Source organism: Dendropsophus ebraccatus, chromosome 2 (genome assembly GCF_027789765.1).
Source record: "Dendropsophus ebraccatus isolate aDenEbr1 chromosome 2, aDenEbr1.pat, whole genome shotgun sequence".
In the NCBI taxonomy this organism is placed as follows: Eukaryota; Metazoa; Chordata; class Amphibia; order Anura; family Hylidae; genus Dendropsophus; species Dendropsophus ebraccatus.
The window spans coordinates 95,358,596-95,380,781 of record NC_091455.1 but is presented as its reverse complement, the minus strand read 5'-3'; the positions used below and the strand labels follow the sequence as shown (position 1 = coordinate 95,380,781).

General features: G+C 46.6%; 1 protein-coding gene across 7 annotated transcripts in view; it reads left to right on the top strand.

Annotated features, from left to right (window-relative positions):
- SYCP2L (synaptonemal complex protein 2 like) overlaps positions 1–22,186 on the top strand; it is a 209,361-nt gene that overhangs the window by 61,245 nt on the left and 125,930 nt on the right. For all 7 annotated transcript variants that reach the window (XM_069958020.1, XM_069958018.1, XM_069958016.1 and 4 more), the window contains 10 exons: positions 5,057–5,194; positions 5,282–5,403; positions 5,822–5,921; positions 7,366–7,393; positions 10,390–10,475; positions 10,582–10,670; positions 12,881–12,915; positions 13,932–14,074; positions 15,557–15,609; positions 18,927–18,972. In XM_069958020.1, coding sequence (XP_069814121.1) covers positions 5,057–5,194; positions 5,282–5,403; positions 5,822–5,921; positions 7,366–7,393; positions 10,390–10,475; positions 10,582–10,670; positions 12,881–12,915; positions 13,932–14,074; positions 15,557–15,609; positions 18,927–18,972 — 840 coding nt within the window. The remainder of the gene's footprint in view (positions 1–5,056; positions 5,195–5,281; positions 5,404–5,821; positions 5,922–7,365; positions 7,394–10,389; positions 10,476–10,581; positions 10,671–12,880; positions 12,916–13,931; positions 14,075–15,556; positions 15,610–18,926; positions 18,973–22,186) is intronic.

Genomic DNA, 22,186 nt, shown 5'->3' with positions numbered 1-22,186 from the left:
AGATGCTCTTTTGCCTACCTTGGTTGTAACTGTTGGCTATTTGATTCACTGTTGCCTTTCTATCAGCTCGAACCAGTCTGCCCATTCTCCTCTGACCTCTGGCATCAACAAGGCATTTCCGCCCACAGAACTGCCGCTCACTGGATGTTTTTTCTTTTTTGGACCATTCTCTGTAAACCCTAGAGATGGTTGTGCGTGAAAATCCCAGTAGATCAGCAGTTTCTGAAATACTCAGACCAGCCCTTCTGGCACCAACAACCATGCCACGTTCAAAGGCACTCAAATCACCTTTCTTCCCCATACTGATGCTCGGTTTGAACTGCAGGAGATTGTCTTGACCATGTCTACATGCCTAAATGCACTGAGTTGCCGCCATGTGATTGGCTGATTAGAAATTAAGTGGTAACGTGCAGTTGGACAGGTGTACCTAATAAAGTGGCCGGTGAGTGTATACTATGCAGTGCTAAGCACTTTAAGGGAGAAGAGTCCAAGAACACCCTAACCCACGCTGAACAACTGGCTTGGATAGGACAAAGCTACCAAAGGAAGGTCTACGTATCCTATCTCGCAGTGCAAGTAACTGGGACACTCACGAAACTTGGCCTCGCCCAAATAACCACAACTGGGGCTTGTATCACCCTATTAGGACAGGTCATTTAACACTGTAGGGCAGTGTTTCTCAACCTTTTCAGGCCAAGTACCCCCATGCGACAAGATGCTTCAGCCGAGTACCCCCAACGATGCCATCCATTAATAACATTGCCCAGGGTAGATTTACATGTACGTTTCACAGCAAAATCCACTGCGATACTCTGTACTGTTATGGCCTATGACTCTGCATTCTCACAGAGGATTTTCAATCTGCTGCGAGAATGTAGCTGCTGCCTATTTACCTAATTAGCTGCCGGCCCTTAACAGATCATACTTACCTCCCTGTACTCCCACCTGCTTCTCTGGCTCCCAGCTCACTGACAGCCCGCTCATCCAATCAGTGGCTACGGTGGGACTGTGCACTGATTGGCTGAGCAGGCCGTCAGTAAACCGGGTGCCAGAGAAGCAGGTGGGATATATCACACAGAGATGGATATGTCCCCCTGGAGCCAGATACCTCCCCCCATGTAGTCAAGAGGCCTTCTTCTATGTAGCAAGATATCTCCCCATGTAGCCAGATACCTCCTCATGTAGTCAGATACCTCCCCCCATGTTGCCAGATATCTCCCCTATATTGCCAGATATCTCCCCTATGTTGCCAGATACCCCTTATATGTAGCCAGATACCCCTTATATGTAGCCAGATACCCCTTATATGTAGCCAGATACCCCTTATATGTAGCCAGATACCCCTTATATGTAGCCAGATACCCCTTATATGTAGCCAGATACCCCTTATATGTAGCCAGATACCCCTTATATGTAGCCAGATACCTCTTCGCACCCCCTGTAGCCAGATACCTCTTCGCCCCCCCTGTAGCCAGATACCTACCCCCTTGCAGCCAGACATCTCCCCATGTAGTTAAGATACCTCCTTCTATAGCCAGATACCTCCCCATGTAGCCATATATCCCTTTTCCTTTTCCTCTCCATCTGGCCCAGACCACCATGATGATTTCTTGCAGCTACAATTTACCTCTTGAGAACCTGCCAAACATCTTAAGCGCCGCAGTTTTCCTCTAACTTCCCTCCCTTTTCCTACCTATAGGCTTCCATACAGTAATAATTCTGCTGTTTGGTGTCATGCGCTGCAAAGTGAGTAGGTGTGTGGGCTGTCCCTGTATTTAGGATCCCTCATTAAAAATATCCCCTTCTATGACCCCCCATATAGTAATAATGCCCCCTGCCCTGCCCCCATAGTAATGCCCACCATTCTATTCCCTCCCCCTCCTGCCCCAACAAACAAAAAAAAAAATTCATACTCACGTTATCCGCCCATGGAGGGGGTCTTCCTCTCTTCTCCAGCCTCTGAGCCACAAGGAGATTAAGGGGAGAGTAAGGTCTGAGGGGGAAAAGAAGGAAAGAGGAGGATAGAGGAGGTGAATGGGGGGAGAGGAAGAGAGAGGAGGTGAATGGGGGGAGAGGAAGAGAGAGGAGGTGAATGGGGGGAGAGGAAGAGAGAGGAGGTGAATGGGGGGAGAGGAAGAGAGAGGAGGTGAATGGGGGGAGAGGAAGAGAGAGGAGGTGAATGGGGGGAGAGGAAGAGAGAGGAGGTGAATGGGGGGAGAGGAAGAGAGAGGAGGTGAATGGGGGGAGAGGAAGAGAGAGGAGGTGAATGGGGGGAGAGGAAGAGAGAGGAGGTGAATGGGGGGAGAGGAAGAGAGAGGAGGTGAATGGGGGGAGAGGAAGAGAGAGGAGGTGAATGGGGGGAGAGGAAGAGAGAGGAGGTGAATGGGGGGAGAGGAAGAGAGAGGAGGTGAATGGGGGGAGAGGAAGAGAGAGGAGGTGAATGGGGGGAGAGGAAGAGAGAGGAGGTGAATGGGGGGAGAGGAAGAGAGAGGAGGTGAATGGGGGGAGAGGAAGAGAGAGGAGGTGAATGGGGGGAGAGGAAGAGAGAGGAGGTGAATGGGGGGAGAGGAAGAGAGAGGAGGTGAATGGGGGGAGAGGAAGAGAGAGGAGGTGAATGGGGGGAGAGGAAGAGAGAGGAGGTGAATGGGGGGAGAGGAAGAGAGAGGAGGTGAATGGGGGGAGAGGAAGAGAGAGGAGGTGAATGGGGGGAGAGGAAGAGAGAGGAGGTGAATGGGGGGAGAGGAAGAGAGAGGAGGTGAATGGGGGGAGAGGAAGAGAGAGGAGGTGAATGGGGGGAGAGGAAGAGAGAGGAGGTGAATGGGGGGAGAGCGGTGATGAGGGGTGAGAGGAGGTGATGGGGGTAGAGAGGTGATGATGGGGGTAGACAGGAGGTGGAGGGGGTACAGAGGTGAAGATGGGGGTAGAGAGGAGGTGGAGGGGGTACAGAGGTGATGATGGGGGAAGATAGGTGATGATGTAGTGGTGCGCCGGGGGCTTCTGCTGCAGTGGATTGCGGACCGCAAAACCACTGACCGGAGAGAAGCAGCAGCAGGGGAGACCGGGGAGAAGCGGCGGCAGGTGGACATGGGGGGGGGGAGCTCCATATCCTGGTCTACAATCTACTGCAGGAGCCGCGGGCGGGGTAGCACCACTCCCCCCTCACAACTCACTGTCTCTGAGGCCCTGCTGGTCCGGCCGCCTGCGGGGACATCAGCCTGCCGCCGCATCTCCTCTCCGCCGGGTCACCTCAGGCAGCCTGTTCGGGATTCGTCCCCAGACGGTCGCATATCCTCTTGGAGCCCCCGGCTGGACGCTGCAACCCGATCCGGCAGCCGCGGGGGAAGAGCGTGAGGCTGCCGGATCGGGTTGCAGCGTCCAGCCGGGGGCTCCAGGAGGATATGTGGCAGCCTGGGGACGAATCCCGAACAGGCTGCCTGAGGTGACCCGGCGGAGAGGAGATGCGTCGGCAGGCTGATGTCCCCACAGGCGGCCGGACCAGCAGGGCTTCAGAGACAGTGAGTTGAGAGGCTGCTGGTTTGTGACCTCGGACTTCATCCTTCCCCCAGCAGCCTCACCATGTCCCGTACCCCACAGAACACTGGTGAGGCTGCTGCTGGGGGAAGGATGGAAGGAGAGCAGCGGCGGGGATAGGCACCGAGACACTGCTGGGTGATAGCAGTGTCCCGGCACCCAAAATACATTTTTTCCCCCACCTCCCGGCGTACCCCCTCAACCTGCGGCGCGTACCCCCTGGGGTACGTGTACCGCAGGTTGAGAAACACTGCTGTAGGGCACCAGGTGGTCGGACACATTCTAAACAAGGGTACACTGGGTCAGGGATCCATCAACCAACTCTTTTTTTCCTCTACAAATACCTCTCCTACTCTACTTCTCTAAGCATCTCCTTAAAGGGAACCTGTCACCCCCCGTGCCGGGGTGACAGGCTCCCGACCCCCCGTTAGAGCCCCCTATACTCACCTAATCCCGCCGGGTCCCGCTTCTGGATCCGGTCGGGTGTTGAAGATCTCAGCCGCTGCAGCCCGGCGCGCGCGCTGAGAGATGAGTCCAACACCCATAGAGAATGACAGGAGAGTCCAGCGCTCCGTCATTCTCTATGAGCGTTGGACTCATCTCTGCAGCGGCTGAGATATTCAACACCCGACCGGATCCAGAAGCGGGACCCGGCGGGATTAGGTGAGTATAGGGGGCTCTAGCGGGGGGTCGGGAGCCTGTCACCCCGGCACGGGGGGTGACAGGTTCCCTTTAAGCACAATCAAGTTCCACCACTAAAGTATATGTGAAGATTCATCTATTCTACTGAAGTGTTTTGTATTTGCTGAAAGACTTAACAGTAAAACTGTTCTATTTTTTTTTTAATCCGCTGGGATGTCATAATTTACCCGCACCAGCACCCATACACACACGAACCACACACCTTGGATTATTTTCCCCTTTCTGTGGGGGGCTGTACCAATAGTCCGGGTGGGTCGATTGCCACTCAGGACTACTGTGACAAGAGCCCAAGGGACCCACTACAACCCGGCAGGTCACCGACCATTTGGGGATCGCAGCCAGCCACAACACAAAGCAGGTACCACCATCACACCTGTGTGTGCTGGGCAAGCACTGGCGTCACGACAATACCATCTTTTCAATGAAGAAAATTCCCGGCACTCACTCAGCATATCCTTGCAATTAAATTCTTTATTCCATATGGAGGTGCACGTAGTAGATAATCTACTACGTGCACCTCCATGTGGAATAAAGAATTTAATTGCAAGGTTATGCTGAGTGAGTGCCGGGAATTTTCTTCATTGAATTTACATATCTGTCCATGTTGCACCGCACGCCAGAGTGCCGACATCTTATAGACAATACCATCTTTGGCTGAGCTGATATAACAACACCCAACCTAGCACACCACAATTATATGTTGCTTTGCTGTAATATTGGACTTCCTTTCTATTTAGCAGGTGGTATGAGTGTTGGTAGTAGTAAACTTGCCTTGTGTGATAAGAAAGCCAAGTATTGTTATTCATATATTTTTATATTTTAGCTGGAAACGCTCATCACTGAGGCTTCTAAGGGCCAAGGATTTCAGAAAATTAGTGAACTATTCGAGGATAAGGTAGTATGTTTACCACAGAGATACAGCAAGGGTCTTTTAAACCAGCTGGACAGATTAATAAATAGGGTGGGTATCTGACCATCCGGCTGTTGTTTCTTTTCTCACTACTATGCTTTTGACTTTGTATCTTAAAAGTTCAATTTTCTCTTGTAGGAATTAGATCGAAATGAATTCCAACATGTATCTTTATTACTGAAATGCATTCAGCTCTTCTGCAAAAGTGAATATCAGGAAGGTTGCTCATCATTGATTCAGCAGGGAATGGTTTCTAAGATAAGTAGTGTTTTTTTTGTTTTGTTTTTTTTACTACCTGGTTACTTTTGTTTGCAATAACTTTTACCAATAGTGTTTTGGAGGGGACTTTTATATAATAAAAGAAAAGACTAGAAACCCTTTGTTATTCCTGGAGTACTGTAATTCTAGTGGCAAAAGGAGTGCAAACAATGGAATTATGGACCATAACTATCTATACTTGTGTCTGTGTAAAACATTTCTTTTTAATAAAATAGTTTTGCATTCAATTTGCCATTGGGCTTACAGCCATAAGAAATGGGTTCCATTTTTTTTGCTTCAGTTTTATTGTTTCTTCGGAACTTCCCCCCTGTATGGAATGGTTTTCTTATTTGTAGGTATGTAAAGAAAAATAGCTTGGCCACTTTTTGTTTCACAGGTCTTCTTTTCTTCCCATTACATGGTCTTGTGGTTTGAAAGAACCCTGGAATTTCTGAAGATTTGCAATGACCATAAGGCCACTATATCAGCACTTGTAGAAGACTTTTATGACACAACACTGGTATGTTTTACAATATTGTGAAAAGAATCATAGGGGTATTTAAAAGTATCTGGTTTCTAAACTTGATTGACTGCTCATAAATATACAGTACATTGGGGATTTTTTCTATTGCTATTGTTGTATCCTGCAGTGCATTTTTTTTTAAGTGTCGGTAAAATAAACAAATACAGCCGAAAGACAGTGATGTCTGGCAAAGCTGTGCGCTCAGAGCCTGGATGACAGTAGGTTGTGTCCATTCGGTCAGGGCATAGCTAGGATTCATGGGGCCCCATAGCAAAAAACTGTACGGGGCCCCATGAATTCTCTACGCTCCCCTACCCCATCCCCCCCACACACACACACACACACACATACATATATACACCAGTGTTACAGACTACTGACACACACATAGCCACAGATACATATATACCCACAGATACATATGTACACTCACTGACACACATACACAGCACTTGCAGCTCCCAGGCTTCCCCCCTCCTCCTCCTGTAGTCGGGGCTGATCTTCACATAGAAGTATTGAGGACCTTTGGGTCATGTGATCATAAAGTCCTTTATCCCTCTCCTGTGCCGTGCAGGACCTGGCAGGTCCTGCTCCTCTGTTCCTCTCCTTTTGATGTTCAGCCCGCTCACCTGGCACTACAGTGAGGGGGCTGAACAGTGCTGGGGCGGGTCCCTCTTCCTCTCTGGACCCCTGGGGGAGCGGGGTACAGTGGTCGGCTGTCAGTGGCATACAGTACCTACCATAAAGGCAGAGCAGGCTTCCTCGGGCCCCCTTCCTGCAGGGGCCCCATAGCAGTCGCCTTCCCTGCCTTCATTGTAGCTACGCCACTGCATTCGGTTCTTTGTTACAGATCTGTAGGGATTCCATGTCTTGTCATGTGGTACCTGCATCTGCTGCCATATTCTCTTCTAGAAGAGATATTGTGCAGCCATCTTTCCAAAGGTTTAAACTGCAGGTCTTACTTGGTGGCTGAAACTCTTGGGTTACAAGAAAAAGTTAAAGGGTCTACTGTCACCCTCCTCTCATACCTGTTAGATGTATGTCGGAGATTAGCTTTCTGCAATGTTTTTGCAGTGGGAGCGCACCATATCTTTTGAAGCCATCTTCAGATTTAGTAAAGCCAAAAACTGAGAACACTGATGTGACCTTTATTTACAGAATGAGAAAGATGGTTGTGTATTATTTGACTCTTGCTAGTTTGAGGTGAATCTATTATTACTCAGGGGTAATATTAGGGTTATACCATGCTGCTCTGAAGTTCCCATTGAAATCATTGGGAATGATGTCTCGGTCACCCTGCCACACTGAACATGTTTCTGAAAGAACCCCCAAGTAGCGCAACACACGGGAGAGCTTTATGCATTGTAGCTAAAAGTTTACCTGTCTGTTAAAGTATTTTATCACACAATGATGAGACAACATGTTTTCTCTAATAATTTAGGTAATCAGTAAATGTGACCCTGGGGATGGTGAGTACTCCATTTCTGATCATCTTCTGTTCAGCTATGGCATAGCATGCAGGTGATAAAAGGCTACACTGATAGATGGAACATATAAATAATAAAGTCAATATAAGCCTTTCATTTGTGCTTACATATTATTTTCTTAACCTTTATGCGCAAATATCTGTGATAATGATACAAATCAATATGTTTTTCTTTGGTCTGTCATTTATGTTACTGCGATAATGAAAACATTCAACTTTAGGTCAGGTCCATAGATGTAATGGTGATATTAGGGCACCGACTAATGTTCTATATGGTTGTAGTGTTGCACGATGCACCGAAATATCGATACTACTATCGATATTCCGGGCGGAAAAACAGTTCGATACCAGGATTTCCTGGTATCGAAACTTAATGTTAAACTGCGCTATTATGCAGTTTAGAATAAAGTATAGCGCAGAGAGCACGGCCGGCGGCCATCTGAGCGCCGGCCGTGTTCTCTGTGTGCCGCCCCCTGCTCCCACCTGTCATCTCCTCGGCGCGCGCACCCTCTTCCCCCGTCGGTGCCAAATTCAAATAGCCGGCACATAGCTATTGCTTGTGCCGGCTATGTAACTATATAGATGCCACTGCCGATGCCCCCTCCTGAGCCCGCTCCATATACAGCAGGGGTCGGCTACTGTGTGTAGCAGACCCGCGCTGCTAATGACTGCGGGCAGAGCAGGGTCACGGGCTGAAGAGGGAGAGCGGCGCGTCCTGGAGAGGAGAAGGCTGGGGGAGGCAGGAGGAAATGCGGCCACTACATCTGCACGGGACTATGAGGTAGTGGGGGCGGCAAGAGTGTGAGGAGGGGCGGGAGGCCGGGGCCGGCAGTGTGTTATATGGCTACAGCCCCCATCATCCCCCCTGCTGGCTGGTGTGTGTTATATGGCTACAGCCCCCATCATCCCCCCCTGCTGGCTGGTGTGTGTTATATGGCTACAGCCCCCATCATCCCCCCTGCTGGCTGGTGTGTGTTATATGGCTACAGCCCCCATCATCCCCCCTGCTGGCTGGTGTGTGTTATATGGCTACAACCCCCATCATCCCCCCTGCTGGCTGGTGTGTGTTATATGGCTACAACCCCCATCATCCCCCCTGCTGGCTGGTGTGTGTTATATGGCTACAACCCCCATCATCCCCCCTGCTGGCTGGTGTGTGTTATATGGCTACAACCCCCATCATCCCCCCTGCTGGCTGGTGTGTGTTATATGGCTACAACCCCCATCACCCCCCCTGCTGGCTGGTGTGTGTTATATGACTACAACCCCCATCACCCTCTGATAGTCAAGGTGTTACATGACTAAAACCCCCATTTTCCCCGATAGCAGGTGTGTGTTACATGACTACAACCCTCATCCTCCCCCTGATAGCAGGTGTGTGTTACATGACTACAACCCCCATCCTCCCCCTGATAGCTGGTGTGTGTTACATGACTACAACCCCCATCCTCCCCCTGATAGCTGGTGTGTTACATGACTACAACCCCCATCCTCCCCCCGATAGCTGGTGTGTGTTACATGACTACAACCCCCATCCTCCCCCCGATAGCAGGTGTGTGTTACATGACTACAATCCCCATCCTCCCCCCCCCTGATAGCAGGTGTTACATGACTACAACCCCCATCCTCCCCGATAGCAGTTGTATGTTACATGACTACATCCCCGATAGCAGTTGTATGTTACATGACTACAACCCCCATCCTCCCCGATAGCAGTTGTATGCTACATGACTACAACCCCCATCCTCCCCGATAGCAGTTGTATGTTACATGACTACAACCCCCATCCTCCCCGATAGCAGGTGTGTGTTACATGACTACAACCACCATCCTCCCCCCTGATAGCAGTTGTGTGTTACATGACTACAACCCCCATCCTCCCCCCTGATAGCAGTTGTGTGTTACATGACTACAACCCCCATCCTCCCCCCTGATAGCAGTTGTGTGTTACATGACTACAACCCCCATCCTCCCCCCTGATAGCAGTTGTGTGTTACATGACTACAACCCCCATCCTCCCCCCTGATAGCAGGTGTGTGTTCCCTGACTACAACCCCCATCCTCCCCCTGATAACAGGTGTGTGTGTGTTACATGACTACAACCCCCATCCTCCCCCCGATATCTGGTGTGTGTTACATGACTACAACCCCCATCCTCCCCCTGATAGCAGGTGTGTGTTACATGACTACAACCCCCATCCTCCCCCCTGATAGCAGTTGTTACATGACTACAACCCCCATCCTCCCCGAAAGCAGTTGTGTGTTACATGACTACAACCCCCATCCTCCCCGATAGCAGTTGTGGGTTACATGACTACAACCCCCATCCTCCCCCCTGATAGCAGTTGTGGGTTACATGACTACAACCCCCATCCTCCCCCCTGATAGCAGTTGTGTTGACTACTTCCTCCATCACCCCCCTGATATCTGAAGTGTGTGTTACATGACTACAACCCCCATCCCTGGCAGCTGAAGTGTTATTGTCCATACTACCTGTCACCTTCCTGATCAAGCACGGTAAACCGAGCAAGCGCAGAAACCACCCAGTTCAGTACCACATAAAAACATGGTACTAAATAAAACTACAGATCGCAGCGCAAAAAATGCCCCCTCACCCCCAGCCAGACAGGCGGAGATAAAAAAAAAAAAAAAGTGAAGCAGAGTTGGGCAAGTTTTTATTTATTTTAAATAATGGGGACTTTATTTTTAAAGTAATAAAATTAGGAGAACATAAATTGGTTCGTACTGACCTGAACCTGGGGGTGTTTTTTTTTGTTTCTTAAATATAATTAAGTATCAAATTGGTATCGAGCATTGAAAAAAAAAAAAAAGCTGGTATTGGTATTGATCTCAAAATTCTGGTATCGTGACATCACTATATGGTTGTTGCTTTTCTACCTCAGTTTTTGCTCTAGTATATATTTGTCTGACTAACCTTTCCATCCCTTGATTTTGTGTAAAACTTGACTGTTGTATTAGGAGTAAAGCAGTTGCTGGACACATTCTTGTATACTCTGGGTTTCATCATTCTGGAGGAGTGGCCTCCTTATTCTGTTAGACTGGAGGTGAGCTCTTTTATTTCCTCTATTATATTTTGTTCACTGACTCTTGAAAACATCCTGTTAATGCTGCATTTCTGTTATTCACCAAACACTGTCATGATGGGAAAAGGCACTAAAGACTTTCAACTTCATTCTTGATCACATCTCAAGGGAAGAAAAGAAAAAACTTAATTCCTCTGAGGACATGTGTACTTTAATGTAAGTGTTGGCCTTTTGTATTTACATAATATAAGTTTCCAGGTGGTTGCCTGCTGGGAATATGTATATTATTAAAGTACAGTTATGTTTAAAGGGAATCTGTCACTAGGTTTATGCTGCCTTAAAGGGGTTATCCAGCGCTACAAAAACATGGCCACATTCTTCCTGAGACAGCACGACTCTTGTCTCCAGTTCAGGTGTAATTTGCAATTAAGCTCTATTCACTTCAATGGAACTGAGTAGCAAAACCCTACCCAAACTAGAGACAAGAGTGGTGCTGTCTCTGGAAGAAAGTGGCCATGTTTTTGTAGCACTGGATAACCCCTCTAAATGAGGGCAGCATAAACAAGTTCCAGAAATACTGAACAGATCAGTGTATTACTAACCTTATTCTGTTTAGCCATCCACCTAAAATGGGCTTTATGCTGCATCACTCCCTCCATCCTCCAGATGTTTTGTCGACAGCTGTCTGCTAATTTACAGTATAGATAGACAACTGTGTGCTGTTGCTCATGAATATCCAGGACTACCGAGCGAACGCACATAATGGAGAGGACTAGTCTTCAAAAACTCCAGGTTTCAGGGTCTATATATCCCTGCTGCGTTATTCATTTAGGTGCTTTAACCCCTTTGTGTCCAATGACAAACCTCAAAGAGGGGTCAGACAGGGACCCCGCTCTGAGCGGCGCTGCTCCCGGCTGCTATCAGCAACCGGGGGGCCCCTCTATTAGCCAGCTAATTAAGCATTTAAATTCGGTTAATGCCGCATCCCTGGTGCTAGTGGGTCGGATCTCCCCCGACCACAGCAATGTATCACTGATCTCATTGATCAGTGCTGTGTATATAGTCCTCCAGGGGGACTTCTAGTAAGTGTAAAAAAAATTAAAATGTGTTTTTATTAATCCCCCTCACCCCACTTTTCCAATTTTATAAATAAAAATTGGTATTGCAGAATGCGTAATCACTCGAACTATTAAATTAATTTGTCACATTGGTGGCTCAGTGGTTAGCACTATAGCCTTGCAGCGCTGGAGTCTTGGGTTCAAATCCCACCAAGGGCAAAATCTGCAAAGAGTTTGTATGTTCTCTCCGTGTTTGTGGGGGTATCCTCCTGGTACTCCGGTTTCCTCCCACAACCAAGACATACAAATAGGTGAATTTAGATTGTGAGCCCTAACAGGGACAGGGAGCAATATTTGGCAAAAACTATGTAAAGCGCTACGGAATCTGTGTGCGGTATACAAATAAAAGTATTATTATTATTTATATATTTATTTATTTATTTATTATTCCGGATTGTGCACAGTAAATGGCGTAAGTGCAAAAAAAATTCTAAAGTGCAAAATCGCACATTTTTGGTGGCATTAAATCCAAAAATAAGAAAGTTCTCAAAGTTGCATATAGGAAGCCAACTTTTTTTTTTTAAGGTTTACTATGATTTTCTACCCATTAGACTTTTTAGTAGTTAAAAAAAAAAATAATAATAATGTTTTAGCACAGTGTATTTCTTGGCACATGCATTTTTGTCATTGCAGGTCATGTCATTCTTTGATCATCTTATTAAGAGATTTCTATTAAAGTATAAAAAAATGCAACACTATGCAGCACTAATCCAGTGGACTCTGTTGTATACATTCCAAATGGAAGTTAACCTTCTCCCGCCGCTGCACAGTAAATTAACGTCGCTGCAGCCTATGCCTGGTGCTACAGCGACGTTAATTTACTGCACAGGATGACACAGGCGCAGGAGCTACGCCTGTGTTATCTTCGGCGGGTCCCGGCTATAAGTTATAGCCGGGGACCCGCCGCAATGATCCCATAAGCTGATGTCAAATCACGACCTGAGCATTGAGGCATCAATGATCCCAGGTTGTGAAAGGGTTAAAATAACAGACTTTGGGTATATTTGTGGGTATATGGAGCTTTGTGGATGTGTTAAAATCACGTGCCAGGACCTGTCCTGGTGTTTGCGTTAAACAGAACTGTCTGGACACTGCTTTATACAGTGAAACAAAGTTTTTCAGTAAAAAAAAAAATAAAAATGTGTTGACATCAGCCTTAATAGGGGTTTGGGGGAAAAAGCAGTTGTGGCAAATTTTCTTCCAGTTTTATTCTAAGTCAGAATTGTTGCGTCAGGGATCATGTTAAGCATATCTACATCTGTACTTTTTGCGCTTTCTAGTAAACATTTTAAATGTTCTTTTCTGCAGGCAAGGCTTGGCAAGAAAACTGTTGGAAGTTGGAGGTACACTGTTGTTGTAAATATATTGGGGATAAGTATGTAAAAATTACAAATTGAAAATTGTACTGCCACTGCCCGTCAGGGGCGGATTAACTTTCCCATAGGCCCTGGGCTGTTCACCAAGCCTAGGCCCCCCCACCCCATTGTAACTATGGTAACACTAGCGGGGTGTTCATAGTACAGGATAGATAATGTCATGATGCCTTAATGTGTGGTAAAAAATTGCTGTGAAATTGCTTGCAAATCATGGCAGAAATGTAGCCAGGAGACCGTACACCACTGAAAGTATATGTCCCCAAGAGCTCAGGGCCCCGTGTTACTGCCCGAAAAGGACCTGTTATAATCTGCTTCTGCTGCCCGTAGACACACATTGGTCACTGTAATTGACTAAGCTGCTTTGGAATGGTAAAAAATAGTTTTTTTAATTAACCAGTTGTGCTATCTGTTCTACGTTGCCCTAGTTCCAGTTCTTATTTCTGCTTCCATTTGTGTTTGTTTTATGAATGTAGTCTTATTGATCTAGTTGATGGGTATACTATAATTAAGTTTTAAATGGATTTTTTGATCATATGGTGAATTTGTTCTGTGTAATGTTAAGTTTATTTTTAGTTTATATGTTTAAAGGATTGATGCATGTAAATCTTAAATTATTGAGTTGCAAAGGAAACAATGCCTTGTCTGCCAAAGGAGAGTATAGTGGTACCTGCATGACATATAGTAGCTAATAAGTATGGGAAGACTTGATATTTTTTAATAGAAGTAAATTACAAATCTATAAAACTTTCTGACACCAGTTGATTTAAAAGAAAAAGATTTTTCGCTGGACAACCCCTTTAAGTTCACGGCTATCATAATTGTGGTACAGTCAATACATTATACGTCAAAAACTGTAGTGTAGTCACACACCGCCAATAAAAACCAGCATGTCAGCTTGCTGCAGAACAGAATAACTGTGGGGACAGTCTTCTTTTAATTACTCTACTTTCACTTAAAAATTCTTATTGTCGTGTTCATTATAGACTATGAGATCCAGGTTGCCATTACTGAATCCCTCTGCAGATTGACAACCAGAAAGATGAGAGAGAATTGTGTTCAAAAGTGGTTTGAAGACTCCTTCTTCGTCCAAGCCTTCAAAGAAATAAATGATAAGGATTTTGAAACGGTACCTCTGATGTAATGTGTGCCTGCTTCACGTATTTTGTTTGTGGGTTTCGGTTGCTTTAAAAGCTTTTACTTATCTTCAATGAAAACTGTTGAAGATAATTTCTATGCAAAGCTTGAAAGAGTGATATAGTCACGAATATATTGGTTATCATTGTTGATTTATTGAAAAGGTGGCAATTAGGCATAAGTTTTGGAGAAAAAGAAAATTCACATTTAGATCTCTTAATGTATAAAACATTAAAGGCCTTTTACACAGGCTGATTAAGGGCCAGGAGCATTGCTAGAAACGCTTCTGCGGCCGATAATTGGCTACTGTAAAGTGGTGATGATTAGCTGAGGGCAAGGAAAACACCCAATCCTTGGCTGATCCCTTCATTTAGAACTGGCTTACAAAATTACTCGTCATTGGCCGCACACCTTCCTGTGTAAACAGGAGATGTGAGCTAGAGAACGATCAAGGCAAACGGACAGCACGGATATACATATCACGTAGCAATACATACTTACTGAGTGTGGTTCATTAGGCCCCGCCTCCTCCAGAATGATTAACAGCCAGTGGAGACTGGGCCTGAATATAGCAGCTGGATGGGAGAGTCACAGAAGTAGATGCCAAATCACAAGCAGCAGTGCACTAGATAAGTATGTACTGCTTTGTGTTTGCCAAACTGAGTTGTCAGTTTCAATGGCTGTACAACTGATAGATCAATGTATCGTCCAGCCCAGCCACCCTACTTCTCGTGCCATGTAAAGGCATTGCAAACGAGTTTGCAACGGCCTGTGGGCGAGAAATCGCCACATATAAAAGGGGTGTAACTGTAAAAGTTAATAAAAAATAAAGTAAGTAAAGTAAACAAGTCTGCAGTGGTGAATAATGTCAAAAGACAATGAAAATCAGAAAAAAAGCGTAACAGTAATATATAAGTGCTGCACATTATGTGCAGCAATCTACCTTCAGAGGACCATATACATCCAAAAAGTATAGAGCTAGCCCAGATAACTGGGCCCAGAGAGTTTCTTACAGTGCCTCCTCTTCCAGAGAAATAGAGGTTTTACTTTTTGGTTGCCTATCTGTGCTTTTCAGTAAATAGTCAGATAGCGAGAAAGTAGAGATGAGCGAACCTACCGAGGTTAGGGTTCGTATGAACCTGAACTCTCAGCGTCTGATTCCCGCTGTCTGCAGCCTTTGTAAAGAGGGTGGATACAGCCGGAGGACCGCCTGGAAAACTGGGATACAGCCATAGCCGTAGGCTGTATCCCAGTTTTCCAGGTGGTCCTCCGGCTGTATCCACCCTCTTCACGGAGCGGGAATCAGACGCCGAGAGTTCAGGTTCATACGAACCTGAACTTCGGCAGGTTCGCTAATCTCTACAAAAAAGGGGTACCAAGAAAGTGAAAACTTAGTTGGAAATGGGGCACCTGAGACAGCACTTTATGCTTTTTTATTTGAATGATAAAATAATGCTGTATACTTTTTTAATAGGATTGTCGAAAATTTTTGAACTCTCTTAATTCCCGGTTAACAGACACAAAAAGGTATGGATATACTGTAACTATATACAAGTAGAAACTAATATGAGTTGCTTTAGTGCAAGTTGCAGCAAAACACTGAAGCAATTTCAGTGTTCTACATGGATTCAAAGTATTATCTTTTCCCTATAACTCTTTCCAGCTTCAGGATGCATCAGTACATCCTGCCAGCAATGCAGTTAAGGTCCATTACATTCTGGGACATCACAGTGATTAGAATGGCACAGAATTAGATCCTATCTAAAAATTAGCATGAGCACCAGAAACTGTGAAGGAAAGGGAAAGGAATAAGTGTTGTGGGAAAAAATAGAGACGACCATGGTCCTGCTGTTCTGAAGACTTAGGGTGACATTGACAGTGGTGCTCACACAGTCAAACAACATCCCAGAGCAAGAAAGGAGAATGCTAAGGTGGAGAATTGACAGTAATGGTAGCTTCACACGTACCGTATCGCTGCGTATTTAATGCTGCGTATTTATCGCTGCATGTTTGGTGTGAATTTTTACATGCGAGTTTTGATTTTCACATGAAAATCATGTAAAAATCAAAACTCGCATGTACAAATCGCACCAAACGCAGCGTTAAATACGCAGTGATAGGGTACGTGTGAAGGCACCCTAAGGGTAGCTTCACACGTACCGACTCGCAGCATTAATAACGCTGTGAGTCGGCTAGGTCCTGGCAGATCACTGTTACTACATACACACAGCGGTCTGAACGACCGCTGCGTTTTATGTATTTCTTCTGGCCGCTTAACCCCTTCAGCTGCCGCCCGGCTCCCGCTCTGTATACATTACCTGTCCTCGCTCCACGGGGTCCCGGCGTACTGCTCTCCCGCCCGGCCAATCATTGTGTTGCCCTGATGCAGCCACTGATTGGCCGGGGGGGAGAGCAGTGCGCCGGGACCCCGTGCAGCGAGGAGAGGTAATGCATACAGAGCGGGAGCCGGGCGGCAGCTGAAGAGGTTAAGCGGCTGGCAGAATTACATACACGCAGCAGTCGTTCAGACCGCTGTGTGTATGTAGTGAAAGTGATCTGCCAGGACCTAGCCGACTCGGAGCGTTATTAACGCTGCGAGTCGGTACGTGTGAACCTACCCTAAGGGTACAAACACACACACCGTATATGCAGCAGATACGCAGCAGATATGCAGCAGATTTGATGGTGCAGATTTGATGGTGTGTTCAGTTATTTAGATCTAATCTGCTGTGTATCTGCTGCGTATTTGTTGCGTATAGCAGCAGTAAATACGCTGCGTATACGGTGTGTGTGTTTGTACCCTTAGGCTGCATTTACACAATCCGTTTCCACACTGTACACAGACGTGGAATGCCTTTAATGGAGTTCCCCCGCTCCCGGGCAGAATGTGTGATAAGATGCTGGGAGTGGGGAAACTGTATGAATATGCGCCACGCTGTAACATGCGTCTGCTTCAATACAGCGCGGTGCATATTCATACAGCTCCCAGCATCTTACCACAGATAATATATATATTATTATTATTATTATTTTTTTTTTAATGGCTCATCAGCTTACAGCAAAGTTTTTACTGACCATTTCATACCCCCCCCCCACAGCACCCCCCCAGCAATTCACCCACGCCAGCACCCCCCCCCCCCCCCCACGACTCACCCACGGTAAACACACCCTCCCCCTACGCGGCTCAACTCTGCTATGCCACTGCCTCAGGCAATCAGGCATAAGCATTGCATGAAGGGACACGTAGTTTTCTGGCCGGCGTCATGTAGGATATATATTGACTTTAAAAAAAAAATGTAACTATGGAATGGAAGCAGCTAGAGACGGCTCAAAATACTCAGGGGGACTTGGTGAGTAAGACCAGCTAGGTTTGGAAGCATTTTTTATTTTTTTATCTCTTGGGGGGGGAATACCCCATTAAGTCTCATTCACACATCAGTAACCCTGTATGTAAGTGCGGACAGGATTGTGAATGTGTTTCAGTAACACAATGCATTTGAAGGGATCCGCTGTCATATTGGTGACACTGACGCACAATGGTTTTTTTTTGTGTCAAGGAACATGGCCCTAAAATGGATCCGTAACACCTGCAGATGTGTGTATGGGGACATGGAAATCAATACATTTTTATGTGTGAAAGGGACCATAAAGTCACATGATTCATCCGAATACAACAATTTTTAGGATCCAACGTGCACCACATGATAGAATTATATGCATGTTTGGGTCTATTATAAAGTAAATAACCAGACACTTTCTAGAGCAACATAAAATGTTTATCAATGCAGATCTAATCCTACAGTAGGTCAAAAAGAGGGCTGATGTGTCGGAGTAGTGAGTTCCAGAGTATGGGCGAGGCGCAGGCAAAGTCTTGGAGGCGGTTGTGTGAGGCACAAACATGGGGGAGCGCAGAAGGAGATCACTGGAGGTTGCGTGAGGGAAGGTAGCGGGATGTACGGAGGGGACAGGTTGTGGACGGCCTTGTACGTCATGGTCAACAATATAAAGTGAATACGTTGGACAATGGGGAGCCAGTGAAGGGATTGGCAGAGGCAAAGCGAGGGGAAAGGTGGATTAGTCGGGCAGAAGGGGGGGGGGGGGGGAGGGTCGATAATAAAGACTCAGTAACCCTGTAAGAAAGAAAGACCCCACTGTTTAAATATTGATGGCCCAGAATTTCTGGTGATCAATTGTTTGGACAGGCCACAGCAGCAAATGATATAGGTGTGAGCCCGTGCGCGCTTTGTAGAGACTACAGTGTTCGAACCAGTGCCATGTCCTTTTCAAACAGCTGATAGATGGAGATGCTGAGAAGCTGACCCCCACTGATCTATTATTGATAGCCTGTTCTGAGGATAGGCCAGCTATATTTAAAGGGAACCTGTCACCCCCCGTGCCGGGGTGACAGGCTCCCGACCCCCCGTTAGAGCCCCCTATACTTGCCTAATCCCGCCGGGTCCCGCTTCTGGAGGTGGTCGGGTGATGAAGATCTCAGCCGCTGCAGCCCGGCGCGCGCGCTGAGAGATGAGTCCAACACCCATAGAGAATGACAGGAGAGTCCAGTGCTCTGTCATTCTCTATGGGTGTTGGACTCATCTCTCAGCACGCGCGCCGGGCTGCAGCGGCTGAGATCTTCATCACCCGACCACCTCCAGAAGCGGGACCCGGCGGGATTAGGTAAGTATAGGGGGCTCTAACGGGGGGTCGGGAGCCTGTCACCCCGGCACGGGGGGTGACAGGTTCCCTTTAAGGATAATCCATTTTTACTTTTAAATGTTACTTGACTTGATTCAATGTCAATTGTGATATTGTCTTTTCACTAGACGAATGTGTGTTTTTTGTAGGGTCCACACATTCCCATGCATTAGTGTATCAACAGATGTGGGTGAGGTAAGTTTTTATTGTTTTATTATTGTTTTATTATTGATTTTCCTCACGACATGAGGTGATATATTTATTATTTTGAAGTTTCACCAGATGCCAAAGAGTAGGGTAGGACCAGTGTCGGACTAAAGTATTTTTTACCCATCATGGAAATTGATTCTAGGGGCTGACCCTACATATATTTGTCTGTGCTTCCATAGTGTAGAAAATGCTTTTATTCTCTGGTATAGTGAGTCAAAGAGGCTTCTTCTAGCTCCCAAACAGCTGCAAGCTAGAATGTCTCCTCTCCTATGCCTCCCTGCCTAATTGACACCTGGAAGCTGAGTCCCCAGCAGGCTTAGGTATGGGAGGGGGAGTTACAAGTGAGCGTACATAACGTGTACATAAATATTACATACAAATATGCACAATATATACACACATCTTACACAGATAAAAGGAAATGCACATTACCAATATGCATATATAGTACACATACATGCACGATACATACATACACACATCATATACAGCTATAAATAAATGCACATTACATATATGCTTAGATAATATACACACACATGCACCATACACACAGATTTGTATACATACTTCAAAGCACCAGGTATAGCTCACATGTAGTCAGATCCACAGCTCCAAAAATTGCTCCAAGGCCACACTATGCAGGCTGCAGCCACTCCTCCTCCCCTACTCCTGTGTCCCGACTGCCAGCAGCAGGACATGGAGCAGATGGAGACAGCCTAGGAGTAGGAGGTGGGGGAGGGTGCCAGGGGAAAGAAGAGGTCCTGCGCTGATTCTGCACACTACATGCTGTTGCTTTTTACCCCAGTCACACCCTGCCTCTATATAATTAGATGAAAACCCTGGTTGGTATATAGAGGCAGTGAGTGAATGGGTGACAGGCGTGTGCAGCAGTGCTGCTAAATAGGGAGACCCACCACCTGCTCAGGGGCCCACCAGGGTATTCCCCTGTTCCTCTGTGGGCTAGTCTGAGCCTGGGTAAGACCATATATTTTATACAACTAGGGTCATACAAAAAGATGCTGCAACCTAAATCTCTTATTTTTGTAATGACTTGCTTATAATGATGGGCGTTATCCATGACTATAACATTAATGGTCTATTCTTGGTGTAGGCCATCAGTGTTTGATCAGTGGAGTTTGACCCCTAGCCATCAGGACATTGAATATACTGGGGTAGTCGCTGTTGTTTAAATAGCTAATCTCTACAAGCGTCCTTGCCTGGTACTGCAGCATGTCCCATACACTTTTGTTGGTGAGTGTTATAGTCCCTAACATCCCCGTTTAACTTTAAAGGGGGGAACTATCAGCAAGTTAGACAAATCTAATCTGCTGATGGCGCCCCGTGTGCAATAGGGGGCTGAGGAGAAAGGCAAGTCTCTTACCTTCCTCCTCTGCGCCGTTCCTGTGCGGTTATGTGGTGTCTGCACTAGTTTGTGTGGTGCCCAACCGCCAGGATGATGATATGTCGGTGGTTGGAATACAGCTGAGCCAATGGTGGTATAGTCATGACACCAGTGCTAACTCCGCACACAAGTATAGTGTTGTACCTGCTTTTAGTTTATGTGGCTGGCCATATTGACATGCAATGGTCGGTGACCTGCCGGGTTGTGATTGGTCCCTTGGGCTCTTATCATGGTGGTCCAGAGTGGGGAGATGACCCACCCAGACTGTCTGTACCACCACCCACAGAAAGGGGGAAATGACACAAGGATGATGTAGCCTGTGTGTATAGGTGCAATTATCAGTCCCAGTAAAATAAATCGCAAAGAACCAACTGTGTGGAAGCCCCCACAAAACAGAAGTTCACAAACACCAGCGCTATGATAGACTTGCAGTTGTCAGTCTAGGAGTCACCCGCTTCTCTCCCCAAATGAATAGGCTACTGATAAATACTGAAGTACCAAGTGCAAGTAGACATGTGCTGTTGTACTACAAGTGAAACAGTAGGACTTTTTATATAATTGCACGCTGTATTTCACTGTGAAATCGATAAGTGAACTACAAATAAATACTAAAGTGCCGAGCATAAGTAACATATGCTGTAATATTAAAAATGCAATAATCAAACTCTAATAGTTGCACGCTAGATATCACCGTGGAAAAGATAACAGGGTAAAACTAACCTGTCTCACGACTGTCTAATCCCAGCTCACGTTCCCTATTAGTGGTTAAACAGACAGTCGTGAGACAGGTTAGTTTTACCCTACTAATGATCATGTTGCCGCAATAGTAATCCTGCTCAATATGAGAGGAACCGCAGGTTCAGACATTTGGTGTATGTGCTTGGCTGAGGAGCCAATGGGGCGAAGCTACCATCTGTGGGATTATGACAACGCCTTTAAATACGAATCCCCCCTAAGGGTGCGTTCACACCTACAGGATCTGCAGCAGATTTGTTGCTGTGTTCAGTTATTTAAATGAAATCTGCTGCAGAATCTGTAGGTGTGAACGCACCATAAAAGTGACGATACCGCAGTGCAGAGGAGGCCAGGTTGGCCTGGGATAACCGGCCCTCCTCGCCGCGGGAGGTCTGGCGAGTAGAGCTGCATGCCTCCGGAGCGCGGCAGGAAGGTCGCCGCCTCTCTCCCAGAGCGCATTGCACGTTCGTTGGGAACCCACTGCTAAATCATTCGTAGACAACCTGATTGTGGGTCAGGGTTTCATGCGTAGCAGAGCAGCTACCTCTGTTTTTGAGCCTCTACGGGGACCCGTAGAGGTAGAGAGTGACGTCACTCAGTTCTGTAAACCCGTTGGTTGGGTTCTTGCTCACATCAGTTTTTTGTTTAGTATTACAGCATATGTTCCTTACGCCCGGCACTTTAGTATTTATTTGTAGTTCACTTTTATCTATTTTACAGTGACATACAGCGTGCAATTATATAAAAAGAGACCTATTGTTGCACTTGTAGTACTACAGCACATGTTTTCTTGCGCTTGGCACTTCAGAATAAATAAACATCTTTACTGAAAATCTCTTGCCATACAGGGTAAGGCTGGGTTCACACTACGTTTTTTTCAGTCAGTATTGTGGTCAGAGGCGTAACTACCGGGGTGGGGCCCGCGAGGCCCTCCCCAGTCAATCCCTCTTGTGACCGCAAGCTTTGTTTTGCTTGCGGTCACAAGAGGCTGACTCCGTATTCCCCCCGGCTGATGTGCGGCTGCCGGGGGTGTCCGGTCCTATCCCCGGCAGCGCGCGC